Below are 26,882 nucleotides of genomic sequence, written 5' to 3' on the forward strand. Positions count from 1 at the left end.
GTCTATTTATAATTTTATCTAATTGATCAAAGTACTAGTATTACATCTAAATCTTAAATTGTTACAAAAATCAGTCTTGAATTACATTTATCATTAAAGGGGAAGTTACAGAAAGGCACAGAGCAGAGGTAGGATAGACATTTAAGTAAAAGCCATCTAGACAAAATGAATTCAGAAAGGAGAATGAGCATCTACTCAATAAGTGCAAATAAAACTAACTCAACTCCCTTCCCCACAATACAAAAACTTGCGCAAGTCGAAAGAAATGCTGAGTAACACACACAGAACTGTACAGGCACTTCAAGTGACACAGTTAAGGCCTTGATGATCTGACTAAGAAGTCTTTTTTTTGTTCATTTATCCTGATACTCTGGGTTGCTGCTCTCTCATGTAGGACCAAAAAAACAGCCTTGCCCTGCCCTCAGATTTAAAGCTTTATTTGGTGAATAAGGAATGAAGAGAGCAGGAGAGGAAGACTGGTTCAGAGAGCTGTTCTTTGCAACCATTGTATTACCCTGATTTTGAGTGAATTAGCAAACCAGGTTTTGTGGTTTAAAAAAAAAACAAAACAAAAAAACCCCAAACAGTGGAATAATATTTTGCCAAGTTACTTACAGTCAGAGACACAGAACTATTGCCACAAAGGCCTCTGGCAAGTCAGACAACAGAAATAGCAAAGATTTAAAATGGACTCCCAGACAATGCTGCACAGTCTTTTGAGCCGTGTTTGAATGTCTTGAGGTAAGGTTAGGTTTGTTCTTTCTGGTTCAGTCTCGCTGCTCGTAATAGCTCATTGGGATTACAGCAGGCTCTGTCCCAAGTTAGCACAAAGCTTTCTACTAAAGCATATGACAATCTTTTTGGCAATTTAAGGCTATAGTGACGTCTCAGTAATTTGATTTTTTTGGTGGTTGGAACGCAAAGTCTTTAAGCCTCTGCTGTAAAGCTCCAGTCAGCAAAGTCAGAGGAACCTGGGTGTTGCTTCATAGTTCTAAGGAGACCAGTTAGTTGTTTTCAAATTTGGCGTAAGGGTTATCTTCCTTAAACAAACCTGAAAAGAAAAAAACCTCCAGTCAGGCTAATATATTTCAGGATTGGAAGAAGGGAGGTGGGTGGGAGGAGAAGAGTACACAACTTGAGCGCACTCTGATTTTAGAAATAAATCAAGCGTTTTTTCACTCAGTACAGAGTCTGGTTTTGGTCACTTCTGCAAGTGTTCTTATGATTTAGTACACAACTTCCCATCCCAGCTTTAAAGGCTGTGACAAAGCTCTTCCTCTACCTTGGTGGGTCAAGCGCTTCAGTCTCATGGCAGATAAGGGAATTGCTTCACCTCTTATTGTTTCTTCCACCCTCTAATGGTGGGGTGAGGGTAATGCAGCCACTTTAAGATGGCCACTCCCTGCTGGCTCCCAGTGTTGTCTCTAGTTCTCTTAGGCCCTTGCCTCTTTGGTGAGGCTCTTGCCAGTAAATAGCTGGTGGGAGGTTGGGGGTGGAGGGGACGGTACCACCCTCAACTCCAGGCCCCAACCCAGGGACCCTACAAGTAGCAGCCTAGCGCTGTGGTTTCAGGAAAGCTGCCAGCTTCCCTAGGTTACTTCCCCGTCTCTCTTGACTTAAAGTCCATGCCCTGCTCGGATACAGGCCCTTCCTGGCCTCCTTGCCAGGGGAGGCTCTTGACCCCTGACAGCCCCACTGGGCATAGTAGAACTGGACATTTGGTTTGGCACTATCTTCTCCTTCTGGCAGGGTCTCTTCCCTCAGGTCTCCAGGCCTGGGAAAGGTCCTTTGCCCTCTTCGGGCAGGGTTTTCCCTCTCCCAGTCTTTGTACTTGCCGGGTTCTCTTCTGCCAGCCTTCTGTTCCTTCTTCTAAACCCCCTGCTCTTGACAGCATCTTGCCTGCTCACACTCTGGTATCTGGCCTCGCTCCCACAACTCCAGCCGCACCCTCTCTCTGGAGGGGAGGCTTTTAACAAGTCCTGGGTGGGGCCTTGATTGGCTGCAGGCATGTTAATTAACTAGGAGTAACCCCTGCTCAGCTACCAGGGGAAAAGGGACTTACTGATCCTAGGGCTGATATATTGGCCTTCTAGCACTCTCCGGTAGCCAGCCAGTCTGACCCTGTCACAAGGCTTAGAAGACTTAGATTCTCAAAAAGTTGATTAGAAGCCTATCTCCCACTGATTTCAATGGATATTAGGTATGTAAATACTTTTGAGGATCTGGGCGTGACTGTACAGGATTGATTTTCAAAAGGGACTCAGTTCTAAGCACTGCAAATGCCATTGTTTAGTGATCTGATCTGTGAGCACAATCAGGTAGACACTGAAATGGTAGCACTTACACCCATAACAGGAAGCTGCCTTTAAATATTTCTGCCCTGCAAGGTTAACAGAACCCAATTCCATGCTAAAGTGTTTGTGTAAAGCAGTGGCAAGTTTCTCCTTCAACAAAACAGAGAAAGGTCACTCGTGTAGATGCTCTTTCCTCTGTGAAGGATGTTTAAGAAAACAACTGGAAGCCTGAGTATAAAGCTGATGAAAACATTTGAGATGTTTTCTGCTGGAGGTTGGAATTAGGAGAAATGTGTTCTGGAAGGCTGGCTACATGAAAGCTGCTCCCAATTTTGAAAGCTAAATTGATTTCCCTTACCCCGCTTTCCCAAAAGATGGAAAAGGAAATGTCTGCACACAAGGTCTGCATTGTTTCCTTCTAGCTGTCTATGAAAGGGTGTTACCAGCTTTACCACAGCCCCTTCCCAAAGGCCGAGGGCAGGCTGCTCTGCCCCCACGGCTCCTTTCTCCAGCAGCCAGCACCAGCTACCCCACCATCCCTACTTGTAGGGACAGAGCACAGGGAGCACCACACTAACAGGAGAGAGCTGCTTACACCCTGCAAGCTGTGTAAGAGAGCTTTGGACCACACCAGAGCATGGACACAGTACTGATGGCACTAAAACATGACTTCCTCACGGCAATAGCTAAAGGCATGTACAGGACAAAGCAGGGCCTTCCAGCCCCTCTCCTTCCCCAATGACACCGGGCCCAGCAGCCTCGTCTACTCTTCCCCCATTCCACAAGAGGAATGGGGACAGCAGCTGAGAGGACCCTGTAGAAGACAGTGCAAGTCCTCAGATCCAGAGTTTATCTGCTACAGCAGCCACCATCAGTGACAAGTAAGGGCAAGTCAAGGCCTCCCAGCTGCTTCTCTGTTACTGCATCAAGAGGGACCCAACCAGGACCCGTGGCTTTCCCTGCCCACCCCACCCCAGAAGGTCAGCAGCTTAAACATCAGGCTGTGAAGGCAACTCTGAAACCTGGACTCCAGATATTTGTTTACTCTGCTGCCATTGACTGCTGCGCTCTCAGCTGCCCAACCTCACTCTCTCGGATTGGTCCTCACCCTCCTATTGCCTCCCTTCACCCCACTCCAGGATCTCTTCCCTCACTTCAGCAGTGAGGGCCCCCCTCCAAGGACGGAATAAGGGTTTACAGAAACACGGCACAAGAGAAGGAAAGCGATGAGATCCTGACATCACCTACTCCCTTTGGGCCAGTGGTGTGCTGCTACTCACAAGAGCAGTCTGCCTGGAGTCAAACCAGTCTCTGCTAAACCCATTCCACCCCTCACAGTGGCCACAGATGGCCACTGAATAAACTCCCCCATACAGAGCCAGCTCCCTGACAGCCCCCAACCCCACTGCACCTGAGGTTGAGAATCTAACCCTACCAGATTTTTGTGGAGTAAGATGCCACTTCTTGAAGGAAAAGTGTTTGGCCCATTGGCTGGACATGTTATAGCCTTCACCTTACAATGTTTACCAAGAGTAAGAAGCTTGTGTTATTTTTAATCACTTAAAAAAAATTCTTATTGCACCCCGTTCAGAATCTCAAAGCTTCCTTCTCACCTTTGTTTTGGCAGATTTCAATTAAACCCCATGAAAGCAGAAAAAGCCACATAAAGAACAAGCTGACCAGCGTTCCCATCTGGTGCTGTGGAAGGGCTGCGTCTGAAGTGTTCACCGTAACTGCATAGTTTTCACAGTCTGCTTGTGGCTTTCTTCTGCGTTCATTAGGTTTAAGGTGAAAGCTCATGAAAAAGAAACAGGTTTTTGGTTTTATGTAATCAACTAGTGACTATTAAGCTGCATGATTTATTATGCAGATTCTCCCCCAACCCCACTCATTCCCCAGTCACTAAAACAGGTCGTATTGGGTGTCAGACCAAATACAAATTAGACACTATAGCCATTGCTGTGTTCCTCCCCAAAGTGCAACTGATCATTTGGGGGTAGGGAAGATAATGATTTGTCTTTCCCATGCAGTCAATGTTTTGTTTATAGAAGGTACCATAAAAACTCTACTGCAATACATGGATTTGAAGAATCACTTGAAAGTCACTTGTGAGCTTATGAATTTTACCATATTTTTTCCGGATTTCATCGTGTCGAGATTTCATCTCAGCTCTCCTACAAAAAAATAAAGACAATTTAAAAAAAGTATAAGTTATCTGTCTTTTCCAATACTTCCTCCTCCAAAGTACCATTGTCTGAAGCCAATATACAGAGTTAGACGGTTACCCGTCTGCATACAGATTGTAGTTCCCTGCCCCCCAAAAGACCTGCTTGAATTTTAGGAGAGAAAAAAGCATCAAATATAGCAACCCAAGAATAAAGAGCAAGCCTATCAAATAGTTACAAGACAAATAATGGATCATTAAAAACTGTTAAAGGAACCAAGTGTGACGCTAGCTGGATTAGAGGGACCATTTATAATATTATTTAACATCAATATATCAACATTACAATAATTCATATGAGATAGGCCATGTCAGGTACCATTAGAAAGGTTATAATTTGCTAAGCAGGATGATATTGTTTATGCATATGTCATATCTGTACTAGAAGTTATGAATACGTTTGATGTGTCTGTAGTTCAACTTGTGCTGTGTTTCTGGGCGACACCCCAGCCAGGATGGCAGCAGCAATAAGCTGTTTAATGGCCCATTAAGGGAACTCAAAAAATACAATATGCCCAGGGAAAGAGCCAAAGGGCTACACCTTATGAGTGACCAGGACTTACTCCTGTGACCCTGGACTCCATCTTATTTCTGTAAATTTCCACAAACAGACAGCATGGCAAAGGGACAGAAAAGGCAGCTGCATCACATCCATATTGTCTTTAGTCTTCAGCCTTCACCTACCTCTGGATCAACTCATCTGCAACTGAAGCTGTAAATCAAAGAACTGAGACCCATCCAGGTACTGGATGTACACCAGAGGAACTATACAAGCCTGCAAACTCCACAATTCTACTGGAAACCCAATGTGTAGGGACTTTCAAATGATTTGTATGTATCTGATTACTGTAATCTTTTAACATATCTCTTATAGCTTGTTTCTTTCCTTTATAATAAAGGTTTAGTTTTAGTTATTGAAGGATTGGCTGGCAGCGTCATATTTTGGGTAAGATCCAAAGTTATAATGATTTGGAAAAGTGGCTGACCCTTTGGGGTCAGGAGAACCTTTTTGGTAGAGAGCACAGAGTTTTAAATAACTGATCTCTTTACTGGACCTAGTGGTTAATTGGGAGCCAGAGACTGAAATGCAGTAAAGGGGGCTGTGTATATTTTGTTTTAGCTCCTTGATAACCAGTGTGGGGAATCAGAAGCATTGTCTGTGGCTGGTTGTGAAGTCTGATGTCAGTGTCACCCACCAATGCTGGGAGAATCTGCTCTCCCCTTTTGCAGTCTGCCTTGCCTGACCTTGGCATTTTCAGGTGGTCTATCCTAGGCACAGATGGATCACATCCAGTATACAGTGCTGTTGTAGCCATTGGTCCCAGGATATTGTAGCAGTTGGTCCCAGGAATTAGAAAGACAAGGTCGGGTGAGGTAATATCTTTTACTGGATCAACTTCTGTTGGTGAGAGTGACAAGCTTGAAAGCTTACACAGATCCCAAAGAAGAGCTCTGTGTAAGCTCAAATTGTCTCTCACCAACAGATGGTAATCCAGTGAAAGATATTACCTCACCCCACTTTGTCTCCCTAAGGAGACAAGTAACAGTTTCAAGTTTTAATGAGTTAGTATGTCAAGTCAATGTTTTCAAATCTTCCCAACTTTTATTTAATTATAATGTAGCTTAACATCCATTTAATTTAACAAGCTCAACCAGCCACCCATGGAAACGGTAGTTTCCAAAGATGCTTGATAATATTACACGAGCCAGAAGAACAGGATCTCCCTAATGAAATTTACACACACAATACACATTGCAAGGTTTTTAATCCAGTTTCACAGACTGCTGGTTGGAGGTAAAGTCATATGTCCCTCCGAGACCTGGCAATGAGCAGCAGTTTTAGGTTTTCAGGTTGCTAAGGTAACCCCACTGCTATCACTAAAGGAGCCCCTCATCTTGGGCCAGAGTGAGTGTTGAGATAAGAGTATGGATGTGAATATCTAGGACTGTGTACATGATGGTACACTGAAATTACCAACAACTACCCCATGCTATTAGGAGACTGGCAAGTATACAGTAGATTAATATTTTACAGTTTGAGCAAGACTGAACTATTGCATCCCATTTCTCCAATATCCAGACAGATGTGCTGATCTGTTTACAGAAAGTTACTTGAAGCAGAAGATGATCCCTTTCTGCCTTGCCCACCCAATTTCCTCACACAGGGTACTCACCTCTCCTCTTGCCGTACTCTCCTCTGTTCCCGCTCTCTGACAGCTTTTTCATCCTCTTTGTCTGGCCTGGCAGGAATAATAGAGACTGTCATAAGCAACCATCACCACTCACCAGGGTTTTGGCATCTGGTTAAATTTTGTACAGCACTTATAGAAAATTACAGTAGGGATTAGGCTTTCAGATACTTGCTTTTTGCTCTTCTTTTTCCTGCAACAGCAGTAGCAGCAGATGCAAAGAGCAACAAGGATCACTCCTCCTACCACAGACATTGTGATGATCAAGGTCTCAAAGTTCACTGAAAGAGTCAAACAAAACTTTAATATGTTTTTGTACTTATAAATATGTTAAGAAAATGAGAATTACAATCTTGAGGACATTGAGTTATGAGACAGAAGCCATTATTTTCTGGAAGTTTAGTTGCTTTTAAAAGCCAGAAATTTTAGCCTGACCCATTTGTTTAAAAAAATGTTTGTTTTCTCCTGTAGAAAGCAGTGCAGATATTACAGTGAACTACAGTCACCCAAAGCAGAAAGGTTACCAAAGTACAGGGGTGTTATACAATTAGCTGATGCATAATTTAAGGTTGCCAACCTTCCAGGAATTAAAAGATTAACCTTTAATTAAAGATTATGTCATGTGATGAAACCTCCAGGAATACATCCAACCAACATTGGCAATCCTAGCTTAACTGTACACTTTAGTTACTAGATATTACTGCTAGTATCAACCACAGGCAAGGACACTGATGTGTTCCGAGATGGCAGACAATGGTTCCTGTGAAAATAGTTACCAGCTAGTAGTAACTCGTTGGTATGCTTGCAGGCTGGAGCAATTTAAATATAACCTGATGTCAAAGTCATTGATTTTGCTGTAATCCACTCGAAAAATTGCAGTAGCACAGATTTGAAAATGAGAATTTATAGCTAAATTATAAAGCGGTTTTTAAGATGTCTTATTTCAGTCACACTACTGGTAGGGTGTCTTAGCAGCTCTGTAAGCAGAGGACAAATCATCAACATTACAACTGTTTTTGTTCATAACGTCTTACAAATCCAAAATGGCCTGATAACTCACTAAAGACCAATCCCACGTCAACGGGAACACTGCTGAAAACCTGACTAGAAATGGAGGAACCTTGACTCGCAATTGAATTACTGCAGGTAGAAGCCCACTTCCATAATAAGCTTCCTGGACAAGTTAAAGAGCTCGTGTGGATTCCTCTGTCAGTGCAAACCACTGCTCTATGTGGCTGGTAACAGTTGCCAACTCTTGAGCTGAGATCGATAGAAACATACTTAATTTCTCAGAACTACAATTAACAGGGCCACTCTCCTTTTTCCTGAAGGCAATCATCTCTATATAGATTCCTACTCTTGGGGAGGTAAGAAGGAAGTGAGAGGGGGCAATTAAAATAAAAAGGCACAGATTTCAAGTTTTGCGCACCAACTAACAGGGCTGGAAGCCATAGGAATTTAACCAACAACTTCAAAAAACAAGGAAGCCTTTTTGTCCCCCTCCCAATTTGGATTTCTCATCTCTCTGCACCCCTATTTCTGCCAGTCTCTCCCCACCCCATTCTAGTCTTTGCCCACATCCTGGTTTTTTATCAAAGGGCTCTGATCCCTCATTTCCTCACCTTTATTCTACCACAATCATCACATAGCAGCAATAGCACACAATAGCTGTGGAAAACTGGAGGTGAAAGCTGCAACTGCTGCCTCATGGGGCTAGCAAAGTCTGTAAGTCAATGCTTGAGATATTATGGTCATGATTCCATATCTGTATCAGGCAGGAAAGAGTTAATTTGCCTCTGTTTTTCCACTCTATGATGTGAAGTTTTACTGTAGAACTCTCTCTATCAATCAGGAGCAAATGGAATTGGATCATGTGCCGCATCTACTCCTAAACCACCGAAGATCACAGAACTGTACCAATCAGGAGGGGATACAATGTTTTGTCCCTAAAGCAAGTGATTAGAAGGGAGAGAACAGTCCTTTGGAGGACGCTCAGTTAGAATTTAGGACTATTTTGTGTACATTTCTTTATTAGGATTCCCCATATACTTTCTTAGCATTTTAGTTCTGACAGTGGCAGTCCCCTCCCACAAAGCTGGCGGGTGACCACAGAAGCCATCATACAACAAATGAGCCCTATGTTCTAAAGGAGCAAGAAACGTCTAACAAGGCACTTCAGTTCCTTCAAGGAAATGTAATGTAACAATGAATAGCTCTTTATGCAACATTCCTAAAACGGCTTATAAGATAAGAGACTCAGACAGGAAAACTAGATCAGCCACATTTGGCTTAACTGGGCAATGCAGAGGCAACAACACATCTTTGTCTTTCTCCTCAAGACTGCTACATGTGTGGAACTTTATTCCTAGACTCAAGGCCAGACAGGACTATTATGATCATCTAGTCTAACCAGCATAGCACAGGCCAGAGAATTTCACCCCATCATTCCTTCATCTAACTCATAATATCTAGTCGAGCTACAGCATCTTTTAGACAGCTATCCAGGCTCATTTTAAAGAATGAATTCTGCTACGACCTGTAATGAAGAGATGCCTACCATATACAATGACACAAAAGGGAGAAAAAGCCATTCTTAAAGCTTCTACAGCTCCTAGATCCCTGCAGATGTGTCACATTAATCCCTTGGTTAAATAGGCCAGCCCAGTGCATAAAAGACAGGAAGAGGGGCCAGCACTCCCAGAAACAAAGCTGAAATGCTGTGGATCCCATATCAGACATGTACGGCGGTTCAGGTAATACCTTTTATTGGACCAACTTCTGTTGGCGAGAGACAAGCTTTTGAGCCACACAGAGCTCTTCTTCAGAGACTACAACTACACTGTATGTATGGTGGTTATCCACGTACAGGCTCACTAGATAAGACTGGCAGGAGAGCCAGTTCAGGTCATGTTCAAACTAGAATTAAGATGCAGATTTTTAAAGACGATAATTAGCCCCTGGAACAGATTAAGGATGTGGTAAATCCTCCATCATTTGGAAACTAACCCATGATTGGATATTTAAGAAATATGGTCTCGTTCAGGCACAAGTTGCTGGCCAAAATTGGCAATCACCAGGTGGAGTTTTATAACCAGTGCTATAATAAAGATCTTTTCTGGCCTTAAAAAGTATGTAAGTATAGATGGTATGTCACCATTCATCTTGCAATATTAGCTGTACATAACTTTTCTGCTCTTCACCATGCAAGAGGATAATATGGCATCTAGTTCCCAGATTCTAGCCTGTGGACCACCAGTGGTATAAGCAAGTATTTCCTAATGTTCTGCAGAGACCCTCTGGTTGTTCTTGTTTACAGCCCCTAAACCACACAAAGAAGCTACCATAACATAAAATGCTTTCCAAATACTACTTTTCTATGTAGGTCATTAGACACACAAGTTACTCTATTGCCAGAAGAAAAGAAGATGGTCCAGAAGACTCTGCATTAAGATGTGGTCTTTGAGAACTCTTGATATAGCTAGGATCTCTGTTAAGACCTAGTGGCATGAACGCTAGAGAAGCTTGGGGAAAAGTTCCTTCTGTTATATCCAGTGTATGCAGTGAAGGCTGCTGAATTGATAAGATGCCACAAATTTTAAATTACCTTATGTTTTCCACAAATGACTGAAGTAAAATCCACTTACCCCAGCAGACTCCCCAGCGTGCAGAACTCAACTTGCAAAGAGAGCTAGGAGGGAGAAGATTTTTAACCGGATAATCCATGCATTTCTTGTTGCTGCTACACCAGAGACACTGAAAGAGAAGCAAAGCAAGTGAGATGCAGGTGCATGATTATTTGAGTTCCATGATACAACTTGGTAGCAAAGGTTATTCAAGCTAAGAGCATTGTAACGAGCCAGGCAAGTTTACAAACTACAATGTATGACATGCCTTACCATATTCCAATATACTCAAGGGCACATGGCTGATGAGAGTAATCTGTATTTGACTACAGATAGTTAAGGTGGTTTCTGAGACTTGCTATGGTTGAATGTTAGGTTAGAGGGATGCTGTGGATATATAGAACAGCATACTCCCGAGGCATGGCAAAAGCTCCGTAACTTTGCTGCACTTTTGAAAAGAAGTTGGCAAGTCATGAATGTCAGTGCCTTAAACTTTGCTAAAGTGTTTCTCAAGAAAATTCTGCTGTTTGTTGGTATGAACGTGTGCCTCAACTGAGGCTGTCCAGAAACAAGCTTTCTAAATGGCTATGAGTTTATAATAGTTACAGTACATTTTCGTAAGACAAAAGGCTTAAAATACATTCCCTATATGATGGCTGTTGAAGAAATAAGGGAGGAAACTTTCTAAACAAATGGAAGCATAGCTTTACATCATGACTTTAAGACTTAGTTTTGCAAGTCAACTTTTAATATGCAACGTTTGTACTTTTCTCCCCAAAGCAAATACGAGTGAAAGCGAGCTGCTGATATTCTCATACCAAACATAAGGTTGTTGCAAAGAATCCTCCATGGAGCCTAGGCTGAACGTTATCATTAGAAACCTTAGAAAGCAAATAATCACAGTCAGCAGTAGACAGGACATGTGAAGGCTTTCTGGACTACAAGGCTGACCAGTTTCATGAGGAAAGCATTCAATGACTGTTCCAGAACCAGTGAAATGTGAAAGGTTAGTGTCTACCCTAGCTAATCATTCTTTGACCGGATTCAGTGTTTTAACATACAGTACTCCCCCTCAGCTATCACAGGATTAGTGGGCAATAGTTCTTGAAGTTCCTCTACAGCTCCTGGCACTGCTCTTTGAAGCAGAAGTTTGTGGGAGTTGCCGTTGGAGATGCTGACGCAAAGTGGAAGATTTACAAGTTGTTTTTTTTAAATGGACAAAAAGAGGCCTTAAATGCTCACATTGTACCTCAGAAACTAGGAGCCATATGCTCAGGATTACAGCAGCTGTAGTAGCTCCAAACAAGATGAAACAGGAGCACAGGACAGAGCAGTCATGGTACAGCAAACAGAAAGAGCACACAGCAGTGCATTCGGAAACCTGGAGATTAAGTAATGGGATGCAATACTTGGGCTTAATTTTGCTGTTGGGTTTAGTGTGCAAGTGCTGAGTGATAGCAGTGGCCTGTGCTATACATGAGGTCAGTCTAAATGATCTGATGGTCCCTTCCAGCCTTAAACTCAATGACTAAGTCCTCCTTATTTATCCACAGCTTGGGGGGATTCTGTTAAGCAAGATGTGCACATAGCTAGAGTAACTGTGTGCTCTTAGTGTAACCTACTTCCTCCCTTCCCCGGCATCCTTTACCCACCATTGTTGCATCTAGGGATGTAAGAATTCGTTAATAAAGGATCTGTTTAAATGTTCTATTTTTAGAATGGTTAAATACGTTGGGGCGGGAGGGGGGCTGTGCTGAGTTCAGCTCCTCACTGCCAAGCGAGAGCTGCCTAGCTGAGGCTCTCTCACTGAGTGCAGAGCTGTAGCTGGGCAGCTCTTGCTCACGGCAATGGCATACGGTGGGTCTCTTATGGCCCCCCGCACAGGGCAGAAGGGTCCCCGACTCCCACCAGATGGTGCCACCCCCTGCTGCCCAGGGAAGGCGGGGCTCTGTACCTCCGGGGGGTGGGGAAGACATGCTACGTTCCTCCGCCTGTGCCCCGGGGACTTTCTGGTGCTCATGGCTCTGCCATACCCCTCCCTCACCCCCGCAGCTGGCACTTATCTGCCAAACGTGCAGAGCTGGGGGTGGGGGAGGAGGAGCTGGGCTGCTCTCGATCATTGGGAGTTGAGCCCAGCTGTGGGTCCCCCCCTCATTCTGCATGTGCGGGGGGGAGCTGTACTGGGCTCCGTGCCTCACAGCAAGTAAGAGGGAGTCGAGCCCAGCTGCTGCTCTCCCCAAGTTTAAAACAGAAATCAGCTGTTTAAAAGGTTTAAACAGCTGATTACCGTTTAAACGTGTAGGTTTTTACATCCCTTGTTGCATCCGGTCTTGTATTTAGACAAGCTCTTTGGCAAAGGAACTTGCCTTTTTTGTTTGCTGAGGACCTAAGGGTGCTGGGTTTTTAAAATGTATAGTGCAGGAAAGACCAAATGAGCCACACCGCTGTGTCGGTTCTGACCTATGGTGGCGCTAGTGTATCAGCTAAGACAACTATAGGATTTACTCTGAGCTAATGTGGTTATGCTGGTAGATGGTGTTTTACAGGTGCTCCAGATGCTTTGGGGAGGGAAGGGGATGTGAGAGTCTGTCCACCATTCCCTGGGACTCAATGGGAAGAACTGCCCTCCTTTCCCGGGTCCCTCTGCTCACAGGAGTGACTAGAAGTGGCATCACGGAGTTCCATCTTTTTGACAGTGTAGACCAGGCCTAAGAGGACAGTTTCAAAGCCATTTGGAGCTGCAGTGTAGATAAGGATCTGGCTGACAGAACATTTTTTAGAACCAGTTCAGTTAAACCTTTAACCCAGGGTAGAATTTAGCCCTACAACTGGAACCTGAACAAGTTTGTTGATGTTAAAACCAAGGTTTGAGAAGTTTCCTAAGCTCCCATTCAGCCTAGTACCTAGACCATTTCCACCCAAAACTATACCCAGAACTGTGGTATGTGAGGTATCATTTAGATCAGCTTCTGTACCAGATGACTGGAGGATAGCTAATGTGATGACAATTTTTAAAAAGACTCCAGACGCAATCCCGGCAATTACAGACTGGTAAGCCTAACTTCAGTCCCAGGCAAACTAGTTGAATCCATAGTAAAGAACAGAATTATCAGACACATAGATGAATATGATTTGTTGGAGAAGAGTCAACATGGTTTTTGTAAAGGGAAATCGTGTCTCACCAATCTACTAGAATTCTTTGAGTGGGTCAACAAACATGTGGACAAGGGTGATCCAGTGGATATAGTATACTTCGATTTTCAGAAAGCCTTTGACGAGGTCCCTCACCAAAGGCTTTTAAGCAATGTAAGCAGTCATGAGAGAAGAAGGAAAATCCTCTTCTGGATCAGTAACTGGTTAGAAGATAGGAAAGAAAGAATAGGAATAAATGGTCAGTTTTCAGAATGGAGAGAGGTAAATAGCAGTGTCCCCCAAGGGTCTGTACTGGGACCAGTACTGTTCAGCATATTCATAAATGATCTAGAAAAAGGGGTAAACGGTGAGGTGGCAAAATTTGCAGATGATACAAAACTACCCAAGATAGTTAAGTCCAAAGCAGACTGTGAAGAGTTCCAAAGGGATCTCACAAAACTGGGTGACTGGGCAATAAAATGGCTGATGAAATTCAATGTTGACAAATGCAAAGTAATGCACATCAGAAAACATAATCCCAACTATACATAGAAAATGATGGGGTCTAAATTAGCTATTACCACTCAAGAAATCATTGTGAAAAGTTCTCTGAAAACATCCCCTCAATGTGCAGCAGCAGGCAAAAAAGCTAACAATGTTGGGAAATCATTAGGAAAGGGATAGAAAATAAGACAGAAAATGTCATATTGCCTCTTTATAAAGCCATGGTACACCCACAACTTGAATACTGCGTGCAGATCTACTCTCCCCATATCAAAAAAGATGTATTGGAATTGGAAAAGGTACAGAAAAGGGCAACTAAAATGATTAGGGGTATAGAAAGCTTCCATATGAGGAGAGATTAATAAGACTGGGACTTTTCAGTTTGGAAAAGAGACGACTAAGAGTGGATATGATAGAGGTCTATAAAATCTTGACTGATGTGGAGAAAGTAAATAAGGAAGTGTTATTTATGCTTCCTCATAACACAAAAACTAGGGGTCACCAAATGAAATTAATAGGCAGCAGGTTTAAAATGAATAAAAGTAAGAATTTCTTCATACAACATACAGTCAACCTGTGGAACTCCTTGCCAAAGATGTTGTGAAGGCCAAGACTATAACAGGGTTAAAAAAAAAAAACTAGATAAGTTCATGGAGGATAGGTCCATTAATAGCTATTAGTCAGATGGGCAGGGATTGCTGTTTGCCAGAGGCTGGGAATGGCCAACGGAATGGATCACTCAATGATTCCCTGTTCTATTCATTCTCTCTGAAGCGCCTGACATTGGCCACTGTCGGAAGACAGGATACTGGGCTAGATGGACCATTGGTCTGACCTTGAATGGGTGCTCTTATGTTCTTATTTATATTGTCTGATAGGAAAACTGAAGATACGGGAATCAAGTCTGTCCTGCCGACCACCTATCAAATCTAACCCAGCCGTTGTTCCAAAACACCCAGTTAGTAAATTCTGGGCACCATCTGGTATCAACTCACATAGCAGATTGCCAGTTGTACAATGCTGTCATAATTCCTCCTTGTAGAGAAAAAAATAACTTTGTTCAAGATAGTAAACTATGTGTTCATGTTCAGTCTTACGATCCTAGAACAAAGGGCAAAACAGTTAAAGACTTGAGTACTCACAAGACTATCATCTGATCTGAGGCTGTCATGAGAAATGTATCACATGAGGAATTTAAGGAGGAGCTTATCAAAGATTTGATTACTAAAATCAGGAAATACTCCCGCACAGAGATGCAGGTTAGGATTACTCGCCTCACTCACTCCAGATAAAATTAACCTTTCTTGCCCCACCAGAGATATAATTAGGGTAGGGAATTGATCATAGCACTGAATCAGGGCTGGACTGTGGCAGCAGAGTGCATTTTTCAAGCAGTTAACTGGATTGTCAAGAAGCAGTCTAGAGCCAATTCCTTTGCAAGTGATTTCCACTGTAATCTAAATGAGCTGATTTTAGTTATTCTTTTATGCTGTGCAAGTGTCAGCATTATTATGTCCAGTGTTATTCCAAGCCTCTTGGGATATAGTGTTTTGAGATTGATTTCCCACAATGCTCACCTCAGAAGCTGAGTTAGATGCAGTTTATTAGGCAGAGTCTGAGAAACAACTGACCCATAAGTCTTTTCATTGCTTTTTTAGTGACCTCTTTGGGTCTCTCTATAGTGCAACTGGGAGATACAATTATAGCACATGTAGGCATATTTAACCTAGCTTCAATCGAGCTAGCTTGCTAAAAATAGCAGTGACGTCATGGCAGCATGACTGGTGGCTTGGGCTAGTTGCCTGACCCCAAGTCTGCCTGTGACCTTGGATACACATCTGGGTGGCTAGCCTACGCCGCTGAGCCTTCACTGCTATTTTGTAGTGAGCTAGCCTGATGAAAGCTAGGGTGGGTACACCTATAGGTGCTGTAATCACGCCTCCTGACTGCAGTGTAGACAGATCCTAACTGTTCATAAAGGAAGCACAACTCCTCCCGGAAGGTGGTAAAGGATTTACATTTATCATATGACATTATATTCTTCAGAAGTGGAAACCACAGGATGGCAGAGTAGGTTCAGTAAATCTCCCTAATCCAGAGGTGGGGCTTAGAATGGTCTGCCATACACAAAAGCCAGGGGCAGATCCCCAAAAGCAACCAGACTGTTTTTGCGTTTAGCGTTTCATTTCCTAGAACACTCGAGGATCTCTCAGTTTCTGACTTTTCCGCAGTTCGGGAATGTTACAACCCTGAATCTGCAGCTCAGAACTGACTGATACAAGGGATACCTTCATACCTGTATAAAGGTATAGTTTCCCCTAGCCTTAGAGCCACTACATTTCATCTATCTGTACCAACAGCCTCCTTCATCTGATGAGCAGGTACAAATTCAGGAGACATGTTAACTTTGAGTTTCTCTGAAAGTCAATTTAAAGTCAGATCCCTGACAGTAAGCAGTTAGACAGAACACCCCACAATGTCATTAGAAGGCATTCCAGGTGGAGGTCGTCAAGGCCCAGTGTCATTCTTAGGCCTTCCATAACCTTGCAAATTTTGCATCAATAAGACTACCTCTATACTATAAATACTGAATTAAAGAGCCAAAAGTTTGGCCTCTTCCTACCTTTAAAGCCAAACCTTCAAAACGGAGGTGTTGGATAATTTCCCCTACCCTCATCTAATTACATTTGGGTCTAGGAGTGCTAGAGTACAAAAATGCTCTTATTTCCAGCATATCCTCAGATTGGATTGAGAGAATAGACCACAACACTCAGCCCCCTGGAGAAGCGGGGCAGTTTAGCCAGCACCCAAACAGTGCCAAAGGAAAAGCAGTTCTCCAAGCAGTCCCCAAAAATACTGGAAGGCAGAAGCAGTTCATCCCAATGAGGCATGTGGCAGAGATCATCACAGCCCGGAGGTGAAGGCAAGGTTCTGTAGGAAAAGGTTCCAATTCAACTTTTGAAAACCAAACCAAACTACCCCAAGTGCTGAAGTCAGCTGGCGTAGTGGCTGCTCACCACTTCCAAACACCAAGACTTTTTTTTTTTTTTTTTTTTTTTTTTTTTTTTAAAAAGATGCTTAGCAAAACTCTGAACCTTTGGCAGGTTGACACATCAAGTTCACTTAAAAAAAGTGGTAGATTTTGTTTATTTACTACTTACGGTCACATTTTTCATGCACTCTTCACAAGTTTTGTTTGTGTATTGGTGACAAGCTGTGGAAAGGAAAAAGAGCCACATCAGTATTTAGTTTCCAAATAAGTTGCTAATGTTTTAAACGTAATTCTTCAACCCTCCCCTCGCCTTTTTTTTTAAAAAACAAGTTTAAAAACAACTTTTTTTAACGTGATTTCCACCTACCAATCATAAGCCAGTTTAAAGGTAAAGAACAAGAGGGTTGACAGAATCATCTTCCAAACTAAATGCACATAAGACTGACATTTCAAGAGCAAATATAATCTCTTTCAAGTCATCAAGGAGACACCACCACATACTACTGTCCACCGCTAGCAATGTTCAACAACTCACAATACTACTTTGAAGAGGATAAAGATGGGTCCACACAAGCAACATGCCAGGCTGTACAACATACCATTTCTAAAAAAACTCAGAAATGCCTTACCAGACATTTTTGCTTGACTAATTACTATACTGTCAAGTGCAACAACTTCTTTCCCTACTCACTGTGCACCAGTGCTTTGTCTCAGAAAACTGGGGAAGAAGCACCATACCATCGGTATATTCTCACTCTATTTGTGTACACAAAATTTATTTATAGAGGCTTCTTTCCACATACTTATTGTATGTTGTTGAAATTCTCTTGCCATTAACATAATGCTTTTAATGGCAGAGCACTCTGCATTTCAACAGGGACTTTTATCCCAGGATCTCAAGGGCTTTCATAGGTTCCAGAATAAAGACAGTTGGGAGACACGCAAGACAGTTATTACTACAAACTTGTTACGAAGTCTCTTCCGTGCAGACTCAGAAACTACGCAGTCTAACATTTAACTGTGAAAACATGCAAGCTAACACCGATTTAGTCCAATGTTTTCAGTTAATGGTTTATTACTTAATTGTTGGGGAAGTAAATTATGCCAGGTCCCAATTCTCAGATTTGCAATTAAATAAAAGCTTTAAAAAGAACTCCACCATTTTGCTCAGCTTCCTGTTGGTAGTGACCCTCTGGATGAAAAATAGGACAACTGAGCTGGTCAAACCTGTCCTCCTAGTACGTGGGTTACCACCAGCAGAAGGTTCAAAAATACTAGTTGTAATTTTTAACTTTTCTTCAAATCCAAGCATGCAAAATCCTTCAAACTGCAACCAATCATTGTTTCTGACCTTCACTACACCCTTCTTTTATCTTAAGCCTTGTTCACTGTAAACATGCTCTGCTATCTAAGAAATGAATTTTATCTATCAACCTATAAAGGATAAAAAAAAACATAACTAAGGTGAAAATATGGAGATAGCATTGGTTGTTTCTTGGCTATTATACATTCAGGGTATATTGTCCCTGAACAGAAGGGCTTGTACACTTTATTGGTACAATACTTTAATGGTTTTAGGTAGTTTAAAAAGGTTTATATGTTTTTGTCATCTTTTGGAAGCTTAAACATGCTATGTATGCAGATTTTAATTTATGGGATGCATCTTTGAAACACTGATTTTTCTTCAATACATCTTTCAGAAGCTTATGGACAAGTTTATACTTCAAATCCTTCCATCACATCATAAACATGAAAAAGCATGCAGTGACATGCCAAAAGCAATGAAAGTCCAACGGTACCAGTTTTTAAAATATCACCAGTTCAAAGATGAACAGTTTTGGTATACAAAATATCCATACACCTAAATTTCAAAATGCCATTTAAATCCAAAAGGAGGAAGAAGAGAAATAGCCCAGACATTAAAACCATGTTTGCTGTGTTTACACATCATTTTGGTTGTCTTGCAACAAATGCTCACTCTAGATCAAATTAACTTTTTTTCTTTATACATAGAGTTCTGAACAAGTATTCAGAACTTGATTTTTTTTTAAACAATGTTAAACATTTCACTTTGTTCAGTCAGAATTATATCATCCCTTACAAATGTTACCATTAGTGGGCTGAGCAATAGGTGCTCTCTTTTAACAAGCGAGTTAATTTGTTCTTATAAAAACAAGTCACGTGGATGTAGGACTCTGAAAAGGTGAAAAGTTGTCAGACCACGTTACAGACTCCTTGGACCTTTAGGCTGGCCGTCTGCCCCTCCCATTCCACCCCCCATTTGCACTCGAGGAACAGACTTTTCCATGCCTTAACTTAAACACAACAACGCATATCCTACTTTTTCAGTCTCCCTGAGAGCCACAGGTCCATTTCCTCAGTGTGACAACAAGTAAGCAGCTTTACCCAGATGAAGTCCAGCTCAGTTGGATTGAACTTCCATTTACGAGAGATTAGGATCCACAGTAGGATCCCATGAACAGACCACAGAAAGGTGTTACAGAAAGTTGTTCCTTGGGAACTGCTGTGGCCAGAGTGTAAGTCAGAATCACCCCTGGAGCTGCTCAAGCTTTCTTTGGGGCTGGACCAGTCCTGGGCAGCTCCCAAAATCCAGGAGTGCAAAAATGGTATAAATCCACTTTTGCTCTGTCCATTGGTTGTGAGAAGCTCAACATGGCTTCCTGTCAATTAGGCTTGAGTTATAGAGTCTCTGGTAAGCAGGATATTCAAGCACACTTAATATACCATTTTTCTCAGCTCCTCATTTGTGGGCCTGTCTGGTTCCCAAGTCTCCACTTCCCCAATCTCCAGCTGGACTACAAAGAGGAAGTGTGCCCTCCCAGCCTCCCTTTCACATCCTGCTCTAAAGAGCCCTTAAAGAGCTTGTCTACACAGGAGTCATTCAGGAACAGCTACTCCTGAATAACTCCATGTGTAAACAAGTGCCAAGTATCTAGATAATTAGCCTCTTCTTTGTCCCACTTAGCATGTTATATGAACACTTCCTCCTCCCCCCCCCACACACACTCACTCACTGTCTCTCGTAATTGCCCTGCAAACCACCTCCTAAAGGATACCAACTCCTCAATATCATGGAGTGGCAGTAACTACTCTAGCAAAGGTTAATTATGCATGTTTATGTATCTAGAGTGTGACTTCCTCTTATGTCTATAAAGATATACTTTCGGTAGCACAGAGAATTAAGAAGCCAGTGTACAGACGCTTGTGGCAAGAGCCTTTCACTCAGAACATCCATAAAACACACTGGATTCACTCATGAGAAAGGCATCACTCTTCCAACCTATAAGGTGAAAGACTCATGACTGCCTTCTTCTGAAAATAAGACTTTTCTCAGTTTGAGGTTAGAGGAATTGTAATTCATCAGCACGCATTGACAGACAAACCTCAGAAAAAGGGAAGACAGAGGCATGGTCAGCCCTGCAGAGATGGAATGGCAGGTGGGAAGTAGCTGGGCAACAGCATCAGGAAGCAAGGTCACATTAAATTCATACCATGTGAGTCAATTGTTATAGCCACAGCTGGCCCAGGTCAGCTGACCTGGGGGAGAGGGGAGGGTTTGCAATAAAATTTCAGTGTAGACATTCAGGCTTGGGCTGAAGATCGGGCTCCGAGACTCTAAGAAGGAGTGGGCCTCAGAGCCCAGGTTCCAGCCCAATCCTGAATGCCGACCTTGCTATTTTTAGCCCCACAACCCAGCCAGCTACCTGGGCTCAGACTTGGTGCCATGAGTTTTTTATTGCAGTGTAGATATACTCTAGGTGTCTGATTCTTGTAATAAGTGTGTTTACCCTACTATAAGTGTTAATGTGCAAGTAATCAGATACTAATAAAACAGATTATAAAACATGGATATCAATACAAATTTACAGCGATCGATATTTGGGGCAGACAGGTTTAAACCACTCACTTAACGTTGTCAAATTGAGACAATACTCTGTCACAAAGAGTATTTTTAACAAAAATATTTTCCCAAGAGGAATCTGCAGCAATGATCTAGAGCAGGGGAGTCAAACGTAATGTGTGTAGGTGAGATCCAGCCCACCTGATGAATTTACATGACCCAGATGACTTATTCTGATTGTGCAGAAAGACAGAGTTTTAGCTTTCATTTACAATAAAGTAGCAAAGAAGTAGCAAAGTAGTAAAGTAGCAAAATTTTCAATTCAAAGTAAAAGTAGCAAAGAAAAATTTTCAAATGTAAAGCCAAATATTAGCCAATGTAGAGCTACATATCTGAGACTGCAGGGAGCTTGAAACAATGGCTCCAAGCTGCAAACTCCCTCTCGTGCTATTAATCTCACTGGAACGACAAACAGAGCATTTGCCATGACAAGCAAGCTACCGGGTAGCTGGAGGAACATGCAGAAGGGGCCGACAGATGGAATCCTTTCTAACACTACTAAGAGAGAAAACTTAACATACAAATAGCAGCCCAGGATAGACAGAGATGGTGGAGCCTTGTGCATGCCAAAAGTGATGTCTGACAGCCAAGAAGGATTCAGAAGTGCCAACTCTCAAGCATTTGTATTATCCAGTTCAGTTCTTCATGTTTTGAAAGCACCTCCTTTCACACCTAGCCTAGGTAAACCTTTAATGAGTGCTAAGGACAGGCCTGTGAAAATGACATTCCTCACAGGCTAATTGGAAACAGCCACTGCAATCCTTGGCCCGGCATTCACTGAAGCCATGAGATGGGCCTAGAATGTTTACTATTGATGCTACCTCCTCATACACCTCCAAGCCGCCATCTTCTGCTTCTGTTCCTCCACCTTGTGTAACTATTAAATGCAGGGTGCAGGGCCAGGTTCTTTGTTATTATTTCACTTTGTTGATGAAGAAAAGTCAGCCTGTGGCATAAAGCAGGGTAGAATGCTATTAGAAAATTTGCTGCCATCCTACTCTCTTCTCCTACAGAAGAAACGCTGGGAAGCAGTGACTCTGAAAAAGACTCTGGGAGGTCATAGTGAATAATCTGCTGAACATGAGCACCCAGGGCCAAAACAGCTAATGAGATCCTCGGATGTTCAAACAGGGGAATCTCGGGTGAAGTAAGAAGAGGTTATTTTACCTCTGTATTTGGCACTGGTGTAACTGCTGTGGGAATAGTGTGTCCAGTTCTGGTGCCAACAATTAAAGAAAGATGTTGATATATTGGAAAAAGTTCAGAGAAGAGCTACAAGAAATTAAAGGATTAGTAAACTTCACTTCTAGAGATAAGCTAAATCAGGAAATCTCAATTTTTTTTTTCTGGGACTCCCTTTGAAAATATTTCAGGCTGTGATGATGCCCCAAAAAAGTGACGACCCCCTTCCTGCCGTGCCACCCTTACTTCTGCACTGCTGCTAGGGGTGACACTGCTTTCAGAGCATCCAGCCAGCAGCTGCTACTCTTTGGCTATCCAGCTCTGGCGGGCTCTGGCTGTCAGCCATGCATGAGGCTGACAGCTCACGACCGCCCCTCTAATAACTTCATGAATCCTTGAGGGGTCCCAACCCCCAGTTTGAGAACCCCTGAGCTAAATAGATTGAGCTCCTTGAGTCTAACAAAGAGACGGTTAAGGAGCGATTTGATCACAGTCTGCAAGTACCTATATGGGAAACACAAATTTGATATTGGGCTCTTCAATTTATCAGACAAAAGTATAACAAAATCCAATGGCTGGAAGTTGAAAATGAAGTCAAATATTTACACCTTATTTCCAGTCTAACAGTGAGGGTAATTAACCAGTGAAACAACTTTGCGGTGGATTCTCCATCAATGGAAATTTTAAAATCAAGATTGGATTGGATTTTTTTTTTTTTTTTTTTAAATAAAAGATCTGCTTTAGTTCAAACAAGATCTTTTTCAGGGAAGTCCTATGGCCTTTCCTATGAGGCTATGCAGAGGTCAGATCAGAGGATCACTGTGGTCCCCTCTGGCCTTAGAAACTATGAATCTGGGAGTACTGCTAGATCACCACCTACTCTTTGGTGATCATATAGCAACAGTCACGTGAACAGATGCAAACAAGGGTGGGGGTGGTCAGTCAGGCACTGGCCAAGAAGTTGATACTTTTTCTTCTCGATTCACTCTTTCTGCTATGACCTATGCCTTTGTAACCTCAGGATTAGACTTCTGAAATGCACTCTACATGGGGATGCCTTTAACTCACAAACGGAAACTTGCAGCAAAGATGGCAGCTTGCTTATTGAAGAAGTTTCTCACGGTGAACACGACACCAATGCTTCATGACTTACACTGGCTGCAAGTTGGCTTGAGTGAATTGAAGGGGTTGGTTTTGACCAACAGTCTTAAATGGCTTGCAATCTTCCTATTTCAGATATCTTTCTCCTTGTGCCACATTATGGCAGTTGCAGTTAATCGAAGCACTTGAGTTGGAGCCCCCTCAAGAAAAGAGGGAACTGTTGGACAGTATGGGAGTGTTTTCTGTGATGGGCTGTAAATCTTTAAATTCATTCCTCATTTTAGTCCCAAGTCACATGATTTCAGGGCACACTTCAAAATCCATCTTCTGGCAACCCTCTCCTATTCTCTGGTTTGGGGAAGTTGCCTTGTTGGTCTGTAATTGTAAAGTATGTCCAAGGAATACAGAACTTTTTGGATAGCCACCTTTTACAGTTTGTGAAATTCCAATTAGAAGACCCAAAACCTCCACCCTAAGATTTTGAAATCTGTTAACTAGGAAGAGGGCAGAAATACCGCCTGGGGATGAAGTCAGTTACATCAAGTGAAAAATAATACTTTCAACCTCAAATATTTCTCACCATCCGTCATGTTTGAGAGAGACATTCCATTCCACACCTCTTAATTACCTTGGCTTGCTGTATTTGCAATACCACACTCTGGCAGAGAAATCAGGTAGCCTGTCGAAACTTCTCTGGATCTTCAGGAGGTTAAAATAGAACTGTGGTCTTCCACATATGAACAAGTCACCTCTCAAAGATTTAAATAGGAGCCCCTTCTATAGCAATCAGCTATTCCTAAAATGTCATAGGGTTTCAGAGATACAATCTTATAAATACAGTGGAAAATTATAAACTAGTTATCAAAACTAACAAAATACATTGCAATACAACAATTGCAATTTGTTTGTTACTCACCCACCAATTCACAAAATTCAGTAACTGACATCTCTTCGCTGAAAGCAGTGACAAAACTACAGTTACAGAACATTGTGAAGTTCTATCAGTAGACAAACTCAAAACCGCCTACATCATGAACTTATTGCAATTCAAAGAATAATGAAGTTTTCACCTTTTCCAAGAGATGTGCATATGGGTGAGTAGTATATTTTCAATTAAAGGGACACCAGCAACTTAAAATCTAGCCAGTTTTAAGGAGAAGTAATTTCAGGCACCACCTTCAGGTGCCCTGCTAATTTTTGTGGTTTTATGATCATTTCTAGTGCTGAAAGACTTACACAGAAGGAACAGGATGTATATGATCAGTTTCAGAGTACTGTCTTCTCTAAGCTCTTTCCTTAGTCATGTTAGGTGTGCTTGTAGCACTAGCAAGTAAACAAGTTTTCACAGAGGTGTGATTTTAAATTGGTGTCCTGCTAACAAGCATTTGCACAGCAGGAAAAAAAACCAAATGCCAAGACAATTAATGAAGCTTAAATTTTAAATTGACAGACTCAATTAAGTTGAAAACACAGTGAAGTTTCATTGCAGCATTACTAAGGCCTTGTCTACACTACAGAATTTTGTCAAAACAAGTTATGCCAGCATACAGCCACTGCTGTAATTAAACTGCTGTTGCAATTCTTACTATACTCCCAGTGAAGTGCATTCACACTACCAGGGAGCAGTACACTATGGTTAGCTATCCCACTGTGCAACAGCACGCAGGGTGTTTTGGGAAGGGTTTGCAATCCCTGATGGGGCAGGCACAGCATCACATGATGAAGGTTTCTGAATCCCATCATTCCCTGGGCACCCCACTAGACTGACAGCTGCTTTTCAACTTCTCTATCAGCCACACTGACAGTGCTGAACACAAAGCCCACAGAAGTGTGTGAGTGGGTGGGGAGGAAGTGTGATACACGGAGTGAGTGTATGTTGGTGGACACTGAGTGCATCTGCATGCTATCTCTAAGTTCAGATAGCAGCTGGAAACAACGAATACGGAGGCAGAAGCTGGTGTCCCCGTCCCCCACCTCCACCCCAGCAGAGACCTGTACACCAGGAAAGGGAGGTAGACAAGAGGGGCCACAAACAAGGCAAGCACTATCAGAAAACATAGTCTATGTATAGCTACATTCTTCAGAGTTATTTTAGATTCACCATAGCAACGTCTCAATGTACCTCTCCCAGAAGTTGAGAGACTGACACTAACGCGTCTACCACTATGGGGATCTACTCCCAAAAAAGATGTCATCCGTAAAATGCTGCCTAACCACGTTTTAATGATGTCGCTGAAGCATATTTCGATCTGTGATAAGGCAGGGCTGTAACGGGTGCTTGGAAGACTGAATACTGAGACAGACTATTGCAAGGCCTTGTCTTCGCTGTGAGTAAGAGGTGTGTTCTCCCTTTGTGTTAGCAGACAGTAGGGAAAAGCCTACACAAGAACTCCTGAAGTTTGTGGGGTTCAAACAAGTAAGCAAATCGAGGTCAAACCTAGGGTGTGTGCCCCGTCTTTAACCCCACCCGCTAACTCGAGGGAAAACCATGAACTGCCTTATCTCCACTAGAGGTTGTCTGGAGTTAGCTAACTTGAATTGTCAACAACAGCAATCGCAGGGATCTGGGGTGCACCCACGACAGCGACAGGAGCGAGGGGAAGGGTGGGGATCGGTGGATGGAGATTAGAGCCCCTGAAAAGTGTGTAGGCAGGACAGCGGGGGGCTGTGCGGGGCACGGGGAGGGGGAGGCAGCGGGGGGACTGTGCGGGGCACAGGGTGGGGGCGAGGCAGCGGGGGCTGTGCGGGGCACGGGGAGGGGGGCAAGACAGCGGGGCTCTGTCCGGGGCACGGCGAGGGCGGGGTAGGGAGGGGAGGGCACCGGCAGGCTGTGGCGAGGGGCCGGGGTCTCTCACCTCCCTGGGACGCGGCAGTCGGGGAGGCGCTGTCCGGGGCCATCGTGAGCAGTAGCAGCAGCGCCAGGGGGGCGCAGAGAAGGATCCCGCTGCCCGGAGCCATCGCGGGGCTCCCCGAGTCCCAGCCCGCCGCACGGCCCGGCCTGCGCTCAGCGCTCGCTCCTCACCCGTCCCGGCACTAGGTGGGGCCTCCGGCTCCTCCCCTTCCCTCCCCCGCGGCGCGAGCCCGGCTCTGTGCTGAAGGGGGCGCGCGGCGGAGGCACCCGACACCGGGCCACGCGCGCCCCCTGCCGGGCCACGGCGTCCGCGCGGCTCAACCGCGTACGAGGGCCCGACCCGGCCCCAACCGCCCCCTGCCCCCCCCCCCCCCCCGGGGCGCTGGGGCCTGGAGCGCTTGGTGCGGCGCGGGCGGCGCTGAGAGCCAGCGAACCTGCGCCCTGCCTCTGAGGGAAACCACTTCAAAGCAGGGGGTGTGACCCCCCCGTTCTTGCCCCGCCCCGCCCCCGCTTCCCTACCCTGGTCCCCACCTCCAGTAATCTCCCCACAAGCCCTAGCACCTAGGAGCCCCCGAGCACCCCCCACCGGCCCTGCTCCCCAGCCCCCACCGCCACCGCCTGCTCTCACCCCTGCCCTGGGGTTGGCTGCTGCGTTTACACGGGGACCCAGAAACACGAACAGGAACCCGTTTCACGCCCAGAACGCCTCCTTCACCCTCACCCCTGCTCCTGGCTCCGGCTGGCCCGCAACCCCTCAGAGCAGGGCGGTGTAGTGGGGGGCTCGGGTGCCTGGCGTGGGGCTGAAGCAGAACCGCCTCACTGAACCCCTGCAAACCTGCTGGCCGGCTGAGCAGAGCTGGTTAGACAA

The 26,882-nt window shown here is 43.8% G+C and overlaps 1 protein-coding gene across 1 annotated transcript; it reads right to left on the minus strand.

The window, feature by feature from the left end:
- PTTG1IP (PTTG1 interacting protein) lies at window positions 1–26,224 on the minus strand. The gene is made up of 7 exons (XM_067538743.1): window positions 26,019–26,224; window positions 17,128–17,180; window positions 10,352–10,460; window positions 6,883–6,988; window positions 6,693–6,758; window positions 4,422–4,468; window positions 1–1,051 (listed from the first exon to the last, which is right to left on the minus strand). The coding sequence occupies exons 1-7, from the start codon at window positions 26,119–26,121 to the stop codon at window positions 1,005–1,007; spliced, it is 531 nt and encodes a 176-aa protein (XP_067394844.1). The 5' UTR covers window positions 26,122–26,224; the 3' UTR covers window positions 1–1,004.
- Between the last annotated feature and the right edge of the window lie 658 nt (window positions 26,225–26,882).

The sequence above is a fragment of the Emydura macquarii genome, unplaced genomic scaffold, assembly GCF_026122565.2.
Source record: "Emydura macquarii macquarii isolate MOO-44397 ecotype Brisbane River unplaced genomic scaffold, CSIRO-AGI_Emac_v2 contig_499, whole genome shotgun sequence".
Taxonomy (NCBI): Eukaryota; Metazoa; Chordata; order Testudines; family Chelidae; genus Emydura; species Emydura macquarii.